Source organism: Buteo buteo, chromosome 4 (assembly GCF_964188355.1).
Source record: "Buteo buteo chromosome 4, bButBut1.hap1.1, whole genome shotgun sequence".
Taxonomy (NCBI): Eukaryota; Metazoa; Chordata; class Aves; order Accipitriformes; family Accipitridae; genus Buteo; species Buteo buteo.
Genome location: NC_134174.1, coordinates 38239434 through 38254079, shown reverse-complemented (window position 1 = coordinate 38254079; position 14646 = coordinate 38239434). Strand labels below are relative to the sequence as shown.

General features: G+C 36.1%; 1 protein-coding gene across 4 annotated transcripts in view; it reads right to left on the bottom strand.

The window, feature by feature from the left end:
* The window catches only part of PARG (poly(ADP-ribose) glycohydrolase), a 75031-nt gene that overhangs the window by 22527 nt on the left and 37858 nt on the right, over nt 1-14646 (bottom strand). For all 4 annotated transcript variants that reach the window (XM_075025595.1, XM_075025593.1, XM_075025594.1 and 1 more), the window contains 3 exons: nt 4472-4551; nt 1976-2036; nt 1269-1344 (listed from right to left, as the gene is read on the bottom strand). In XM_075025595.1, coding sequence (XP_074881696.1) covers nt 1269-1344; nt 1976-2036; nt 4472-4551 — 217 coding nt within the window. The remainder of the gene's footprint in view (nt 1-1268; nt 1345-1975; nt 2037-4471; nt 4552-14646) is intronic.

The following is a 14646-nucleotide window of genomic DNA, read 5'->3' as shown; positions in this document are numbered from 1 at the left end:
AATGCACTTTTAACTGTGCTGAGTAGCCTCACCTTGGGCCCCCATCCTCGGCCCCGGCACACGGTCCCCTTGCCCTGGACCTCGCCTGAGACACATCAAGCATAGGCCCATGCCCAGACCTGTCCTCTGCTGATGTCCGTTTGCTGACCTTTGTGACCTGACTCATCACCTTGCCTTTGTCTGATGTCCACCAGCCTGTCAGCAGAAACTGTTATGTTATTGTCACCATCCCTGGTCTGCCTGCCCCAGCCAGCAACCCTGCCCGCTGAGGCTGGGGTCACTGTGGACTCCTGGATTGTCTTGCCTTGGTCATCCTGCTCCCTCTTGGAGTAAGCGCTCTTCATCTGAGTGGAGATATTGTGCTTGATAAGACTTGAAACAGCCAGAAGGAAAAATCCTAGGCAATACTCACTTTTACAGAATGCAACAGAAACAGCACATGAAAAGGCATAATTCAACCTTCTCTCACCTCTGAGGTTATAGTATATTTGAATAGAGAGACAATAGAAAAATGATTATTGAGCAGTTGCTGAGTTCTTAATAATTTCAATACACATTTGACTGCTCAAGTTTCATAAAGTCATAAGACATTTTAAAGTTTGAGCAAAAAGCATTGCAGAAAAAAGACTTCCTATTCTCCCTCCTCCTCCTCCTCTGCAGCACTTGTTCCCAGCTAAAGAAGTTGTAATGAACTCTAGAAGGCAGACTTTTTTTTTTTTTTTTTTTTTTTTGTTAAAGAAAAGCAAAACCCAAACAACTAATTTGAAAACTCAAGTGTGTTCCTTGCTATAGACATGGACAGGACATCCTCCTTATGAATTTTTTGCTGACTGTCTCCAAGACCAAAACAGCAGTGCTGGCAGCAGCAAGAAAGTATGCTGAACCACTGACCTGGTCAATGTCTGGGGCACAAGAATAATTTTTTAAAAATAAACTGAAACCCTTGACAACTCATCAAGATCACAGCCTGAAACTTTTATCTTGTCAATCTTTGATCCTGGTTTGAACCAGAAGACCTGAAGCTGTCCAGGCCTTGTGATTTCCTGTCAGTTCTTTCTGTACCAGGTACATGTGCAAAACTAGATGAGCTGAGGAATATTGGCAGTACTAAGACTGCCCATGGAATTAATTTTGATGTTTCTTTTACACCACATAACATCTTGTCATTTAAGTGAATTGAGGATAAACAAATAACTTTGTTAAGCTTGCAGACCATAAAAGTATGACAAAGACATGACAAAGCCACATTTACTGTTAGATGCGCTTACCTGTAGCATACCTTGCCCATTGCTTTCAATGGTGCCTTCATAGGTGACATGCAATCTAGACAGTTTTTTCTGAGATCTATCATTAAGGAAAAATATTGTACAGAAAGTATGATTACAGAATCTCCACACAGAGATCCATTTTAAAAGAAAACACATCCAAACCCAAACTCCTTGCACACCTTAAACATAAGGTGGTTTAAAAAAAACCCTGGTGGATTAACGAAAATGCATTTTCCTTTCAGATACAATTTGTAAAGGTTTAACATAGTCAATTGTTCAGTTTCTCCACCTCTTCCACCATAAAACCCCAAATGTGAAATTGAAGTTCTATGTTTTTCACACAAGTTTGTCCCACATTAACTTGCTAACCAGCAACACTTCTGTTTTCATGCTGGTTATCACCCATACTTCATTATATTTCCTGTAATTTCTGAAATCAAGTCATCTCTCTCTTTTTTTCCCCACTCAAGCAACAGCACCAAAGATGTACTACTGTTTTAAAAATTCACTTAAGACTTGGTGGCTTCACAAGCAAACAAACATTCCTGGGGCACTCAAACTACCTGTGACAGTTCACCCACTTACCTCTGTACTTTTCTCCATAACAATTCATACCAAACATTGTCTTCCAGGCCTGAATCAATTCCACATGAATGAGATTCAGTTATAGATTTAAGAAATTTCTTACATTAACACGCTTGGCTTACCTTTCCCAGTCTGGAAACTCCTGGAGACACTGCCTTGTAAACGTCACCAATCCCGTAGGTTCTACAGGCAAATCAACCCCAGAGGAAAATGTATTAACTGCTGGAGCTTTAGTCCTTAGATTCTTTGAAGTGGTAAACTTTTAAAATTACAACAAACATCGTTCTTGGCAGAAACACGAAAGCTTAACTTTCCTCAAGAGCAGCTTTGAATTTTCTCCTGACAGCCCATGCTCAAATTGAAAACAAGTAACATTAAGACCAAAATACACACTTCTCTTCTGCCTTTGGAGTTTGAGTGTTTTATTTTTCCAGATCAAGGAAAAACTATTTCTTAAGTGATTTTCACTTACACTGTAAACTCTACTAGAAAGACTCAATAGCTGAAGTAAAATGTGCTGCCACTTAAAAGAAATTGTGAACCTTTAGAGGTGACTACTGTTCAGTGTCAACAGGCAACGCACAGAGTACTCGACCCATAGATGGATGAAGCAGCAGCTCATATTTCCAAGAAAGTCCTACTATGTCAATAAAGATGCAGTGTTAGTGGATTCCATATCAAGCCGTTTTCAGCCCTGCCAGAATGCTAGTGAAATTCACTGTATTTCAACTGAGAAAAGACTCCTGCCCACAAGAGAAAAAGAGGAGCCATTGCTCATCGCAGGAGGGATGCATTACCACCTTCTCTCCTTATTTTACTCAAAAAGTTCGGTTTTGCAACAGAAAGAAAATATCAACCTTTTATTAGGTGATGTCATCCTAATAAAAACTTAATTTGAGACTCATTTCTTTGCTCCAGTAAGTCTACTGTGCTGGCTTGTGAAAAACATTCAAAACAGTATGTAAAGCACACTTATCCTTCCGAAAGCCTTAAATAATCCTATGCTTTTCTTCAAAATTATAGGGGTGCAGGGGGAAAAAAGGGTTGCTTGCTCTTAAAAAAAGTGCAGAGCTTTCAATAATCAAGTGCTTTTCCACAAGGGAACTCTGGTATCAGTGGTGATATTTTACAAATTAAGCATTCACCTTTTGAGCAGGAAGTCTTCAGCTGATATAGTCTCCACTGTGTTCTTTTACAAGGAATTCAATTACCATTTACAATAAAGAGAGTTGCAAAATTATTACAGTAATTTATAGACCTAAGTTACTTCAGTCTTACTAATTCCTTGGACAAAAAAGAACAAGAAATGGAGTCTTTTAAAGGTATGATAGGAATTTTTAATTCAAGAAAAGAGCACTCAAGAATCTCATTAAATATTATTTAAAGTTATAATGTTAAGAAATCTAATACGGTAGTTTCATAAAGCATGTTCCCAACAGATTTCATATGCACAGGGGGTCAGGCACAGCTGCCTAAATTTAGGATTTGGTTTGCATGAAAACATTATTACTCAAATATAAAAAATAGCTAGTATGCTCTATCTCTTCTCAGTCCCACACATAAATCATAATTTACTTTTTACCTCAGAGATTTAGTTCTATTGACATTGCTGAAAGTTTGATAGCTGAAACAGGATGTAGATGCATTTAATTTGTGGTGAACTAGAATGATGAATTGAATCAAGGGATTTTTATATTTAATAGTTTAAAGCTGTCCTCCTTTTAAAGCAAACCCTTCTAAGAGAATATGAAGCTAATACTGAACTACGGACATGTAAAAAAAAAGTTTTTAAAAAAATACTGTAATAAGGATATTGCTGCAGATGTGATATATGCTACTGCAGTAAAATCTCTTTCTCCCCCAAAATACAATATATAAGCTCTGATACAGTTCTCATAAAAATAAATCTATTTTTGACAGCTTATGCAGATGTTCAAATTCATGGTAACAACAGAAGATCTGACTACGCACACTAAGGAAAATATGGCAATAATGTCTAAAAGAGTTGTGGATATCTCATGTCTTGCTATCGCTTGTTTTATTTGAACTGGGAAAACTTCACAACAGCTTTGCTTTGTGTAAACAGAAGGTAAAAACCTGAAATATCAACACAACTAGCGGAAAATCCCTCAGAACTACAAACATTATAGGCAAAGGACTAAATGTGCACACTGCAAGAAATCTGAAGCTTGATTCAGAATCTTTTAAGCCTGTGATTTTAATGATTACATATGGTGCTAAGCTCCCTCTACATTCTCACTCTGATGTGGTACAGCAAGTAGTTGCATATATTACAAACATTATACATATATATAGTTATATATACACATACACTTTATATATATATTTAAAGGAGGGTGAAAATATTTCTCTGTTTTACACATCCCTCCACATATATATCTTGGAAAAAAGAAAACAGAGTAAGTTCCGTACAAAAAATTTAATTGCATGCATCATCTATATGAGAAGAAGTGACATTAATATGAATATCAGTGTACTTAGCAAGCTGGCTTTTGTTACACACTTCCATCATAATGCTGCATTGCCATTTCTAAATTTAATGGGATTAAATTTTTCATGTATCTGCTTTGTAGCTCAAAAGAAGAATAAAGGATTACTTTTTTCTGTGACTCTCCTAAAATAGCAGAAAAGGGTCTTAAGTTTCTCAGGCTTCCTTGGTGACCGTCCTTCAAACAATCTGAAAAACAAGAAATAAAAGCAATTAAATAGATATCAGGGATATAGTCCATAGTAATTAGACTACTTACTAATTGTGATTTGATTTTTTAACTATTATGTACATATTTTGATTAGCCTTGCATTTAAACACTCTACTGTAGAAAGAACTCTCTAGACAGCCCCTCTGTAACACGGGTTTTTAGGAGTAACATATTTGTTCACTTGCTAAATTTCTCATGAAGATGCTAAGAGAATGCCTATCGCACTCATACTGATTTTGTAATATCAGAAAATGTAATTTCAATGCAAACATCCAGGAAAGCTACTAGGTTTTTTGCAACAGACTGGCTCAGATTAAAATAAGTGACTGAGGGGTGAAAACATGTATGTTGAGTACTCCAAGATCCAAATGTCTTACCCTACTTTCAGCTCAGTGAGTTGCAGAGAAGAATTAATGCAACCATATTGCTTTCAAGAGTGGCACAGCACCAGCAGCATTTCTAAAGAAAAGAACCTACCCCCAACAGAAATGGCTTCACCCACTGGGCTACTACTGGCATTCTAACATTCATTTGTAAAAAACCTAAGCATTAAAAAAGAAGCATCCTATTTTTAGCCATTAAGTGAATGTATTCTTTTAAGGTTAGCTGAAATACTTTTACTGCATCATCTATCTTCCAGCAACTTGAACACGCATTACTTAATTTCACTTCCAACAAAGTGACAAGGCATTGTTACTGGCAACACATAATGGAATTTATCTGGGAGGAAGAATAGCGGCGACTTCAGAAATAATATCCTTTGAGTAGGAAGTTCACTAAAAGATGTCTGATACAGTGAAAGCCCTGAGGATGTAAGATTCCCCCCCGATAAACAGTCTAAGTAAAGGAATGACACAACATTATTCATTTGTTTCCATGTACCGGAATGACAACCTGCCTTTAAAAATCAGAATGCTGTCAGGTGAATTAAGCTTTTAGTAGTGAAGTGAACTAGATTTTTTCAGTATTTAAAAATTCTTATGAATTCTTATACATGCTGAAGAGATCAATTTCATCCAAAAATCTATATTAAGTCACAGAAACTGATTTTAAAAAGGTTAAAAAGGTTTTATGAAAACTTTTTTATTCATTGAATAATTAATCAGGACTTTAAGAAGGCAAACTCCAGACTTACAGAGTCTATTTTAAAATGGGCCAATATGCAAGTTCTATCAAGGGGTTGTGCTTGCACAGCTAAGAAGGGGTTTGTAAAAGAAAGAGTTGATGTGTGCGCATGTGCGCGCATGCATCTTGCCTAAATGTATAAATCATCTCTGACCTTTTATCTGGAAGTCTCATTTGGCATGAATCCTTTAAACCGGTTAATTTATCTATTAGCCCAATCATGCCTTTACTAGTTTTTTGCCTACATCAAATTGAAATCTTGCTTATATTACAAACTCTCAGGAGACAGTTCTTCATGTCACAAAGGCGATACATGATTCGGCATAACTAGCAGAGTGGGCAGAAGAAGTCCAGAACTAGAAAAACTATGCCTGAAATAAGTCAGATCAAGTTAAAGGCAATGGCAAGGCAGATGAACTTGGTTTCATCCATTACAATTACACACCAAAATGCAGTCACTCCGTCAAGTAGGGAATTTCAACCAAATATTTTTTAAAATCTGAAGTGTTCAGCATTGGCCTGTCTTTTCTCTCGTTAAAAGCTGTGATAACTACCTCTCGTCTTTCTCCTCTGGGATCAAAGCTAGAGTAATGCTGATTTGCTTCTGAAAAATCTCATTTACAGCAGATAAATATTCCCAAAACACCATCTGTAATTACAATAATAAGAGATATCTGTATTTCTGTTCTAGCCCTATATGGCTGGGTAAAAACCACAGGGCAGCACAAATGAATCTGAAAAGCTCTGGGTTCTGGCACAGGCACTTGCTGTAGAGGGATACTCCATACAGCAGGAACAGAAGAATACTGTGGCATTCAAAATTATCTGTATTTTGACCTAGTAGCTATATGCATCCAGTAACTACATGCATCAGATCTTTTATAGCAGCTAGCTCAAGAGCTCTCATAACCTTTCTCCTCCTCACAGTATTTGCTTTTCTTCGCTATGACATAACATAAACTGTACTTTCTCTTTGAAAATCCACGGTTAAATAGAGAAAAATAATTTTTAAAAAATTATTTATTTAAAACAAAAGCAGGCAACCCAGTCCTGCACACACGTTTTAGGACTGAATCCACTACAAATTATGTTTGTCCAAAACAGAATGCATTTATAAAGGGATAGCTATTTATGGCAGCTTGAAGACACCATGTCTTAGATTATTATGCTGAAATTTACTTAATATTTTCTGTGTCTAAAATTTACCTTTATTAGTGAGCCAGTGGCAAACTGAAGATGGCTATCTACAAACATGCTTTTTACTATATATGTATATTTGCAAAACACTAGTATAGTACTTGCGCATTTTCATATAACCAGACCAAGGAACTCTTGTCTTCAGCTATTTCAAGTAAGAGTGCTTTACATTAGGAATATGTTTTAAAGGTCAATCAGACCAGTGGAAAAATCCCCACAGATTTTAATGGGCTACAAATTGGCCTTAAATCCGCATAGTATCTAATTATTTGAAGTTATTGATATTCACTCAATTGAATTTGATTGCTTTATATGTTCTTTTAGATTTCCACAGAAATCATATCACGATTACATTAACGATTCAGAAGACTTCCCCCAAGCTATACTTAAGTCAGAAGAAAAGCACAAGAGAAAAACCAACACAGAGCCCCCCATACACACAGGCAGCCAAGCTTTCCTAAGCGCAGCATAAAGTAACCAGTTATCTTTGTGAATGCAACAGTAAAAGCAAGTGATATTTACAACAATCAAAAATGGCCCAGTCCTGCCCCATTAATTTAAGTGAGGATATAACATGGCAAAGTTATGAACATTTTAACCTTGAACCTTACTTCTGAAATGATCCATTACACAACGTTATGAGAAGTTTTATTTCTGAAACAAGTATCTCTATTTTGAAGAACAAAGCTAGATAACGGCATCAATAAGATATTAAATAAAATTCTTCTTCAAGCTCTGAGACACAGATCCTACTAAAAAACCAACCCAAAAATGTAAGTGGAAACCACATAATCAATTTTCTGACAAAAGAACCCAAGGCAAAAACCCATTAATTCCAATTAAAGAACTCATCCAATGAAGTGCACTGTAAATCAAATGCAAAGCACTGCAAGCCCACTTTCAATCGAAGTAATTGAAATATTACCGGCAACTGCATACGTAAGCTGTTTTGCTTTGTACAAGATGTTACCGCTGCCATGCAGCTAACTTCAATTTAGCAGACACAGGAGCTAAGAAACCTTGCAGGGCTGATCACCAAACACAGCTGCAAATTTATTTCTGGTTCTCCAGCTTCCAAGCCAGGGTAGCGGCAATGTTAATCAAATAAAAGACCTCTACAGAGATACACTTAAGTACTCAAGAAATCAAGGTCAGAGATTTAAAAACCTAAGAAAGTAGATGTGTGAACAATGTCATAAACACCGAGTAGTCATTGTGGCTAAATTAAAACTTTTTCCTACCAAATATTTGGACATTAATTCAATTGCTCTGAAGAGAAATCCTATATATGAGAAATAAAATATTAAAAATAATTAAAACAAATACTGGGAAAACGTTAAAAAAATTTTTTTTAAATTACTCAACAATTGTCAGTAAACATACTGTAAAGTTACAAGGCAATAGTTTATGCTATTTCAATAATTGTTACAAAAACGTATGCATTTGTTTTGCATTAGTGTTTTCCTAAAATTTTAGGGTGGAAAAAAGCATTTTAGAAGTGTAATCAATATTCTGGTTTTTGCAGTCTCATTGAGTGCAAACTCAAAATTGTCTTATTTTCAACCGACACTTCCACCTTGGAAAGCTGGAGCCAAAAGCTTTAAAGAACCTGCTCTTAAGTCCTTCAAGTGCTGAGGCAAGTGGCAAATCTGCAAGATACTTTAAAGGGTGCATTTCCAATAATGCAACATCAACATGATTTAATAACATTAAGAGCTACACAAAGTGACCTTGGCATGCATATAGTTTACTGGGGGAAAGTTGAACCAGCTTAAGTAAACAATTCCAAAAGACATTGTTTCTGATTAAGGTATAATCAAAATACAGTAGTTTACTTGTAAAATTTAATTTCCAAGGAGTTTAATTGATCCCTTGAGATTATTTGAAGAACTGGCTCCAGTAATTTTTACAAGCAGAAGGAACCATTACAATCATGTGGTTTAACCTCCCAGTTAAGTAATTTCATATCAGTATTTCCATCCGCAGCCTGTATCTTCCCATCCCCAGGCTGGGCTTCTTTTAAATGTTTCTTTTCAAAAAGTATAATCGTGTCTTTACACTGAAATCGGAACCTATCATAAGACTCAGAAAGCTGTCCACGCTGTAACAATATGCAAAAATTTACAGTATGGACCATACTTCAAAGAATACTTCCCATTCATAGATCCATGGCATTTCATGTGTGCTGTTTGCAAAAGCATGGATACACAATTTTATACTTACGGTCCCCAAAAATAACTATGTGTGCTTTTTCTTAACTACTACAGGCACTAAAAAGTGCCTTTTACCTTACTACTGTAGTTGAAGACACACTTGTATTATTTCTTGTATTTTAGCGTGATCTCACTAAAAATAACATAACATCTAAGCAAGTGCAAGCCATTTTACTAAAACCTAATTTTTCTCCTACAAATAGAAGTGGAAGAAGGATTTACAAGGAAGTAGTATGGAGAGATGAATTTCACTCAGTGAAGGGACTGAGCAGTGGGAAGGATGGAAAGTTAAGGCAGAAATGAAAATACGGAATCGACATTACCTTCAACCTCAAGAACGCAGCGGATTACTGAACAAAGTTTTGTCTAATGTATAGGATGACAAAACACTTGGAAAAAAGAAAAAAACAAGCGCCTTGCTTTTTGTGTCTTGTTGCATTTCAAGCCTAAGCTTATTGGAGGTATACGTGTAGGGGTGGAAATACTGTGCTTACGTCTGTGTCCTGGTTTCAGCCGGGACAGAGTTTTCTTCCTGGTAGCTGGTACAGTATGTTTTGGATTTAGTGTGTGAATAATGTTGATAACACACTGATGTTTTAGTTGCTGCTAACTAGCACTCATCCTAAGTGAAGGATTGTTCAGTTTCCCATGCTCTGCCAGCGAGGTGGTGTACAAAAAGCTGGGAGGGAGTGTGGCCAGGACAGCTGACCCGAACTAGCCAAAGGGGTATTCCATACCATAGAACGTCATGCCCAGTATATAAACTGGGGGGAGCTGGCTGGGAGGGGTGGATCGCTGCTCAGGCATCAGTCAGCAGGTGGTGAGCAATTGCATTGTGCATCACTTGTCTTTTCTTGGGTTTTATTTCTCTCTTTTTGTTATATTAATTTGTATCATTATTATTATAATTATCATTATTGTTATTATTATATTTTGTTATTATTATTATTTTATTTTAGTTATTAAACTGTTCTTAACCCACAAGTTTTATTTTTTTTCCAATTCTCCTCTCCATCCCACTGGGAGTAGGGGGGGAGTAAGCGAGCAGCTGCATGGTGCTTACCTGCTGGCTGGAGTTAAACCACAACAGTATGTTACTGTCAAACTTGTATTACTCTTCATATGATTGAGGGCTATTTTCATGAAAAGGCTGAGGATTCTCAATTGCTAGCAATCTCAATGGGAACTACTAAAATTTCATACTGATACGTGGAACCCTAAAGGAAAAACTAACATAGTGTTGAATGGCACAATAAACTCATCATTTAGTATTACATTGATTGCACTGGGGAGCACACAAGAAGAATCCCTTCCATCTTCCTCCTGCAATTCCCCCCCCCCCCCCCGTAAAAAAGAAAGTGCAGTTCCACGAACACGAGAGAAAAATAAAACCCTCCCTTTTTCAAAACCAGTATCATATTTGTAATGAAGTATTTTTTTAAGCTTTGATTTGCAATGCTAAACACAGTTGATGAAAACACTTTGTTTCAGTAAGGGTCCTGTCACAATATTATTTGACATTTTATTCAATTGTGCTCAAGGTAACCTTAGTTACACGCATATTAAGTACTACCTATAGATATTAGTGTATCTAAGGTCTAGGAAATCTGTATACATTAATGTGCACAGAGGGAGAACCCCATCATGTAAGAGCTGGAATGTGTATGTAATTATGTGTACTTATCACATGATTGCACAGGATAGAGAACAATCTCTTTCACTCTCTAAATATATTAAAGTAATTCATCCTACCATATAGGAATAACTGGAATTACATTAATTACCTGTATCCTTTGCCTGAAGTTCTCTTCTGAGAAAGCTGTTTCAATTTATTATGTATTGGGGGGGGGGGGTGTCCCCTCCCGCTCCCTACAGAAATATCTATCTGCCTTTTAAACCAGAGTGGTACATCACTAAAGCTTGGCTTCAATGAAAAAGACAGAGATAGTTCCAATCAGTTACCAGTCAAGGACTTTACATGAAGAATGGAGCTGCAACAAGTGTTTCACTGCTACCATTTACACTCCCCTTATCAAGAGAAATGAATTATACAATGTTTCATTCCTGCTTACATACCTGTATTTTGTGAATAGCAATACCCCAGACCCACTCTGCTCTCCAAAGCACACCAGGGGGTGCGCCAGACAATCTACTAGGATGCAGTAAAAAAGTATTTATGTACCATTCATAAAATAAAAAATATGTTTAAAATAGTGTTTATTTCATCTTTATCTCGTACTTTAAAAAAATTTTTTTGTGCACGTTTTAGAATGCAATATATTAATACAGTAGCACATGTATGTAATTTATAAGTAAATAAGTACGCATATATTGGGGGTGCATGCTCAAAAATTTTTTACTGGTAGGTATGTGCAATCAAAAAAGTTTGGAGACCACTGCCCTAGACAGCTTTAAATATTTAAACATCAATTATATAAGATAAGATGAAAAAACCTTAGCAAATTTAAAATGGGAAATTCTTGTATCCAATATAAAATATAAACCCTTACTAGAAAGTCCTGCAGCCACTGAAAATATTATAAGGGAGAACTAAATACTATTCAGGATATTAAAGTTTCAGTTCATGAAATCTGGACTTTATATAAATCAAAAGCAGAATAATACAGATGAGGAACTCCTCCCAGAGAGATGAAAGGCAGACAAATTAACCAGCTTTCTAAACAGTACAAAAGGAAACATCATCGCTGTCCAGATCTTGCATTTCCCAGTAGGAAGACATATCACAACCTTACACAAGTTAGGTACAGCAACCCCAGTTCTGCTTTTCTGGTGTCTAGTGTATGTTTCTTCCACTTCATCTCATGAATTCCATCCTTCTGTATTAAAACTGCCTTCCTTTTCTCTGTTTATACAGGGTGTAATTTAGAGTTTTTGAATTCCCTTGGTGTCAAGTAGGAGAAAAACAATACATTCAATAATTCAACCTCACAGGCAATTTCTTACTTAGTCATGTGTCATTGGTACGAGCTGTCGTCATCACAAAGTTATTTAAGATCATCGTACTATTCAATACTCTTATGTTTAATTAGAACTTCATCTCTAGATAAATAGTGACTTTTAAGATTTGTAGAAACAAAAAATTGAGCAATGCAATTTTGTTGGTAATCTAGATGCAAAAACTATCTTTCCATCTTAGACACACACATATACCCACATCTGTATTCTCTGTGCTTTTTATTTTGTACTTTTGTTTATTGTGGTAAGTAGCTTGGAGCATTATAAACATGCTTTAAGAAAAAGTTTTGGTGATTTAGGAGTCTTGAAGTACATCGGATTGATACTTGACTTGGATGAAATGATAAGATGCTAATTCCAAGTACTCAACACCAAGGAATAGCAGGGTAAAATGTTTTACCCTGAGGATCTAAAACAAAAGGCATCCCACACCATGGTACAACTAAGTTCTGGACTAAATTACTATATTTACTAAGCTAACAAAAAATATTCAGATTGGATACTGTTTTAATCAGTACAGCAAAGTAATTATGCCAGGTGTGTTAAGAATAGCATCCTTTTAAAGTTGTCTATTTAAATATTATTTCATCATGTACCACACACAAATGCTGATTTTAAATTTTTCAGAAAATTATACTCTACTTGAAGTATTCCATCCAAGGCTAATTAGAACTTGTACTTAAGGTAGGCATAACAGAATCAATTTTGTCAGATCAGTTTCTGTAAACTCAGAAAACCTAGAACCACTTTTCAGAGGAGCAATGCATCTCGCAGTCCAAACCAAGTTCTCTCAAAGTTGCTAGATAATTTATTCCCCAGAGAATACTCATTAGTGTTGCAAAATTGATGTTGTTTATGTAGAGACAATTGCATTACTGGTAAATTAGGTTTCAATTCTCCTGCATAAATGTACTATACAGTTTGCCCATTTCCTTTCATATATTATACATTCCATGAAAGACATATATATCTTAACTAAGGGGGATTTTCCCCTCATTTCCAATCACTTGAAATTACTTTAAAGGTTTGTTTGATAAAGAAATTCAGTCCTAGTGGAATACTGGCAGTTTCAGACCAGACCATCCACTAATATACGTGCCAGATGATCCACCAGGCTTATACCATTAGACATACTACCTTCAATTATGAATTCAGCCTCAACTGTTTTGATGGGAGCTATTACAGATGCATAGTCTCTCCAGTTTAACTACAGTATTTTTTTGAAAAAGGAAAACAGCAGTTACTGTAACTTGACACAACAGCTAAGAATGGATCTGCAGCAGTCAAAGACATAGAAAAAGCAAAGCAGGTCCTTGACAAACCTGTCTCCTTTTCAGTCATCCAGAACACTGACTCAAGATTGCAGAAGTTTTTTTCCTCATACTTTGCTTTTACATATAATCAAACTAGGTAGTTTCCTAAATTACCAAATTCTACAGCGCTAAGACACAGGTCTGATAACATGGTCAATATGGGGGGGGGGGAAGAAAAACCTCCACAGCACCAAGTCTTCTGTGACAGTGGACAGTAGCTGTTTCAGCATCTTACAAAAAATAAATGCAAGAAAGCATAGTTCAATCTTATCTTTAAAAAAATTCAACATGAATATGTTTTCTATGAAAAGTTCCATGTTAAACCACAAACTATTCACAAAGAAGTTTAATTACAAGCATTGTCATAAGAAACTACTTTAAACTGTGCAACCAACACCATAACTGTAGAGATGATTTCAGAACAGTCAATGCAATTCATGCTCTACCTTCAACCGCATGCAACTTCCATGGAAAATTTATCAGTAAGAGGAATAAAATAGCAAATTTAATTATTTCTTTCTTTTGTGATGGGATATTTTTGCATAAAACTGCCCAATCTATTTCCATCTTACATACCATAAAAGCGTTTTTAAAAAGAAAAATTGAGCTCTTTAAATTAACTTGATATTTTGAACAGAAGCAGTATTTTATGCTATTTAGTATGATCTAATGTTTGGCCACTGAACAGCTGTCATTCTATCTACTAGAATTCATAAATATTATAGCTCTCAAAGTTAAACTACAAATTCCATTTTATTACCTACATTTGAAATGGACTATGTTATTAATGACCTAAGAATCATAATAGGCCCATCCTTGCCAAGCACGAAAGGGAAGAATTCAATTAAATTATTGAGTATTTCATTATACACAGGTGACTTTCAGTCTGTAGCATGAGGAACAATCAAAATAGTCAGTGTCACAAAATACTATTAAACTAAGTGCTTCAGTGTCAAAAGAGGAATGCTCACTTTTTTTCTTTTTTTTCCTTCTCTCATTTGGCAAGACCAACAGGCAGAAGAGGTAAAGCATGGATGACTTATGTTAATACTAACACATACAATGGCCTGCCTTCCAATCAGTTGCAGCACATGCACCAGCATTCAAACAACTTGCCATCATCACTGTACTAACAATGCCAAGCACTGGTTCACCAGAAAATGCTTAACGGGGGGGAAGGGGGGGGGGGGGGCGGGAAGAATAGGAGAGGGAAAAAAGAAGGGGAGGCGGGGGGGAAGTAAATTCTTAA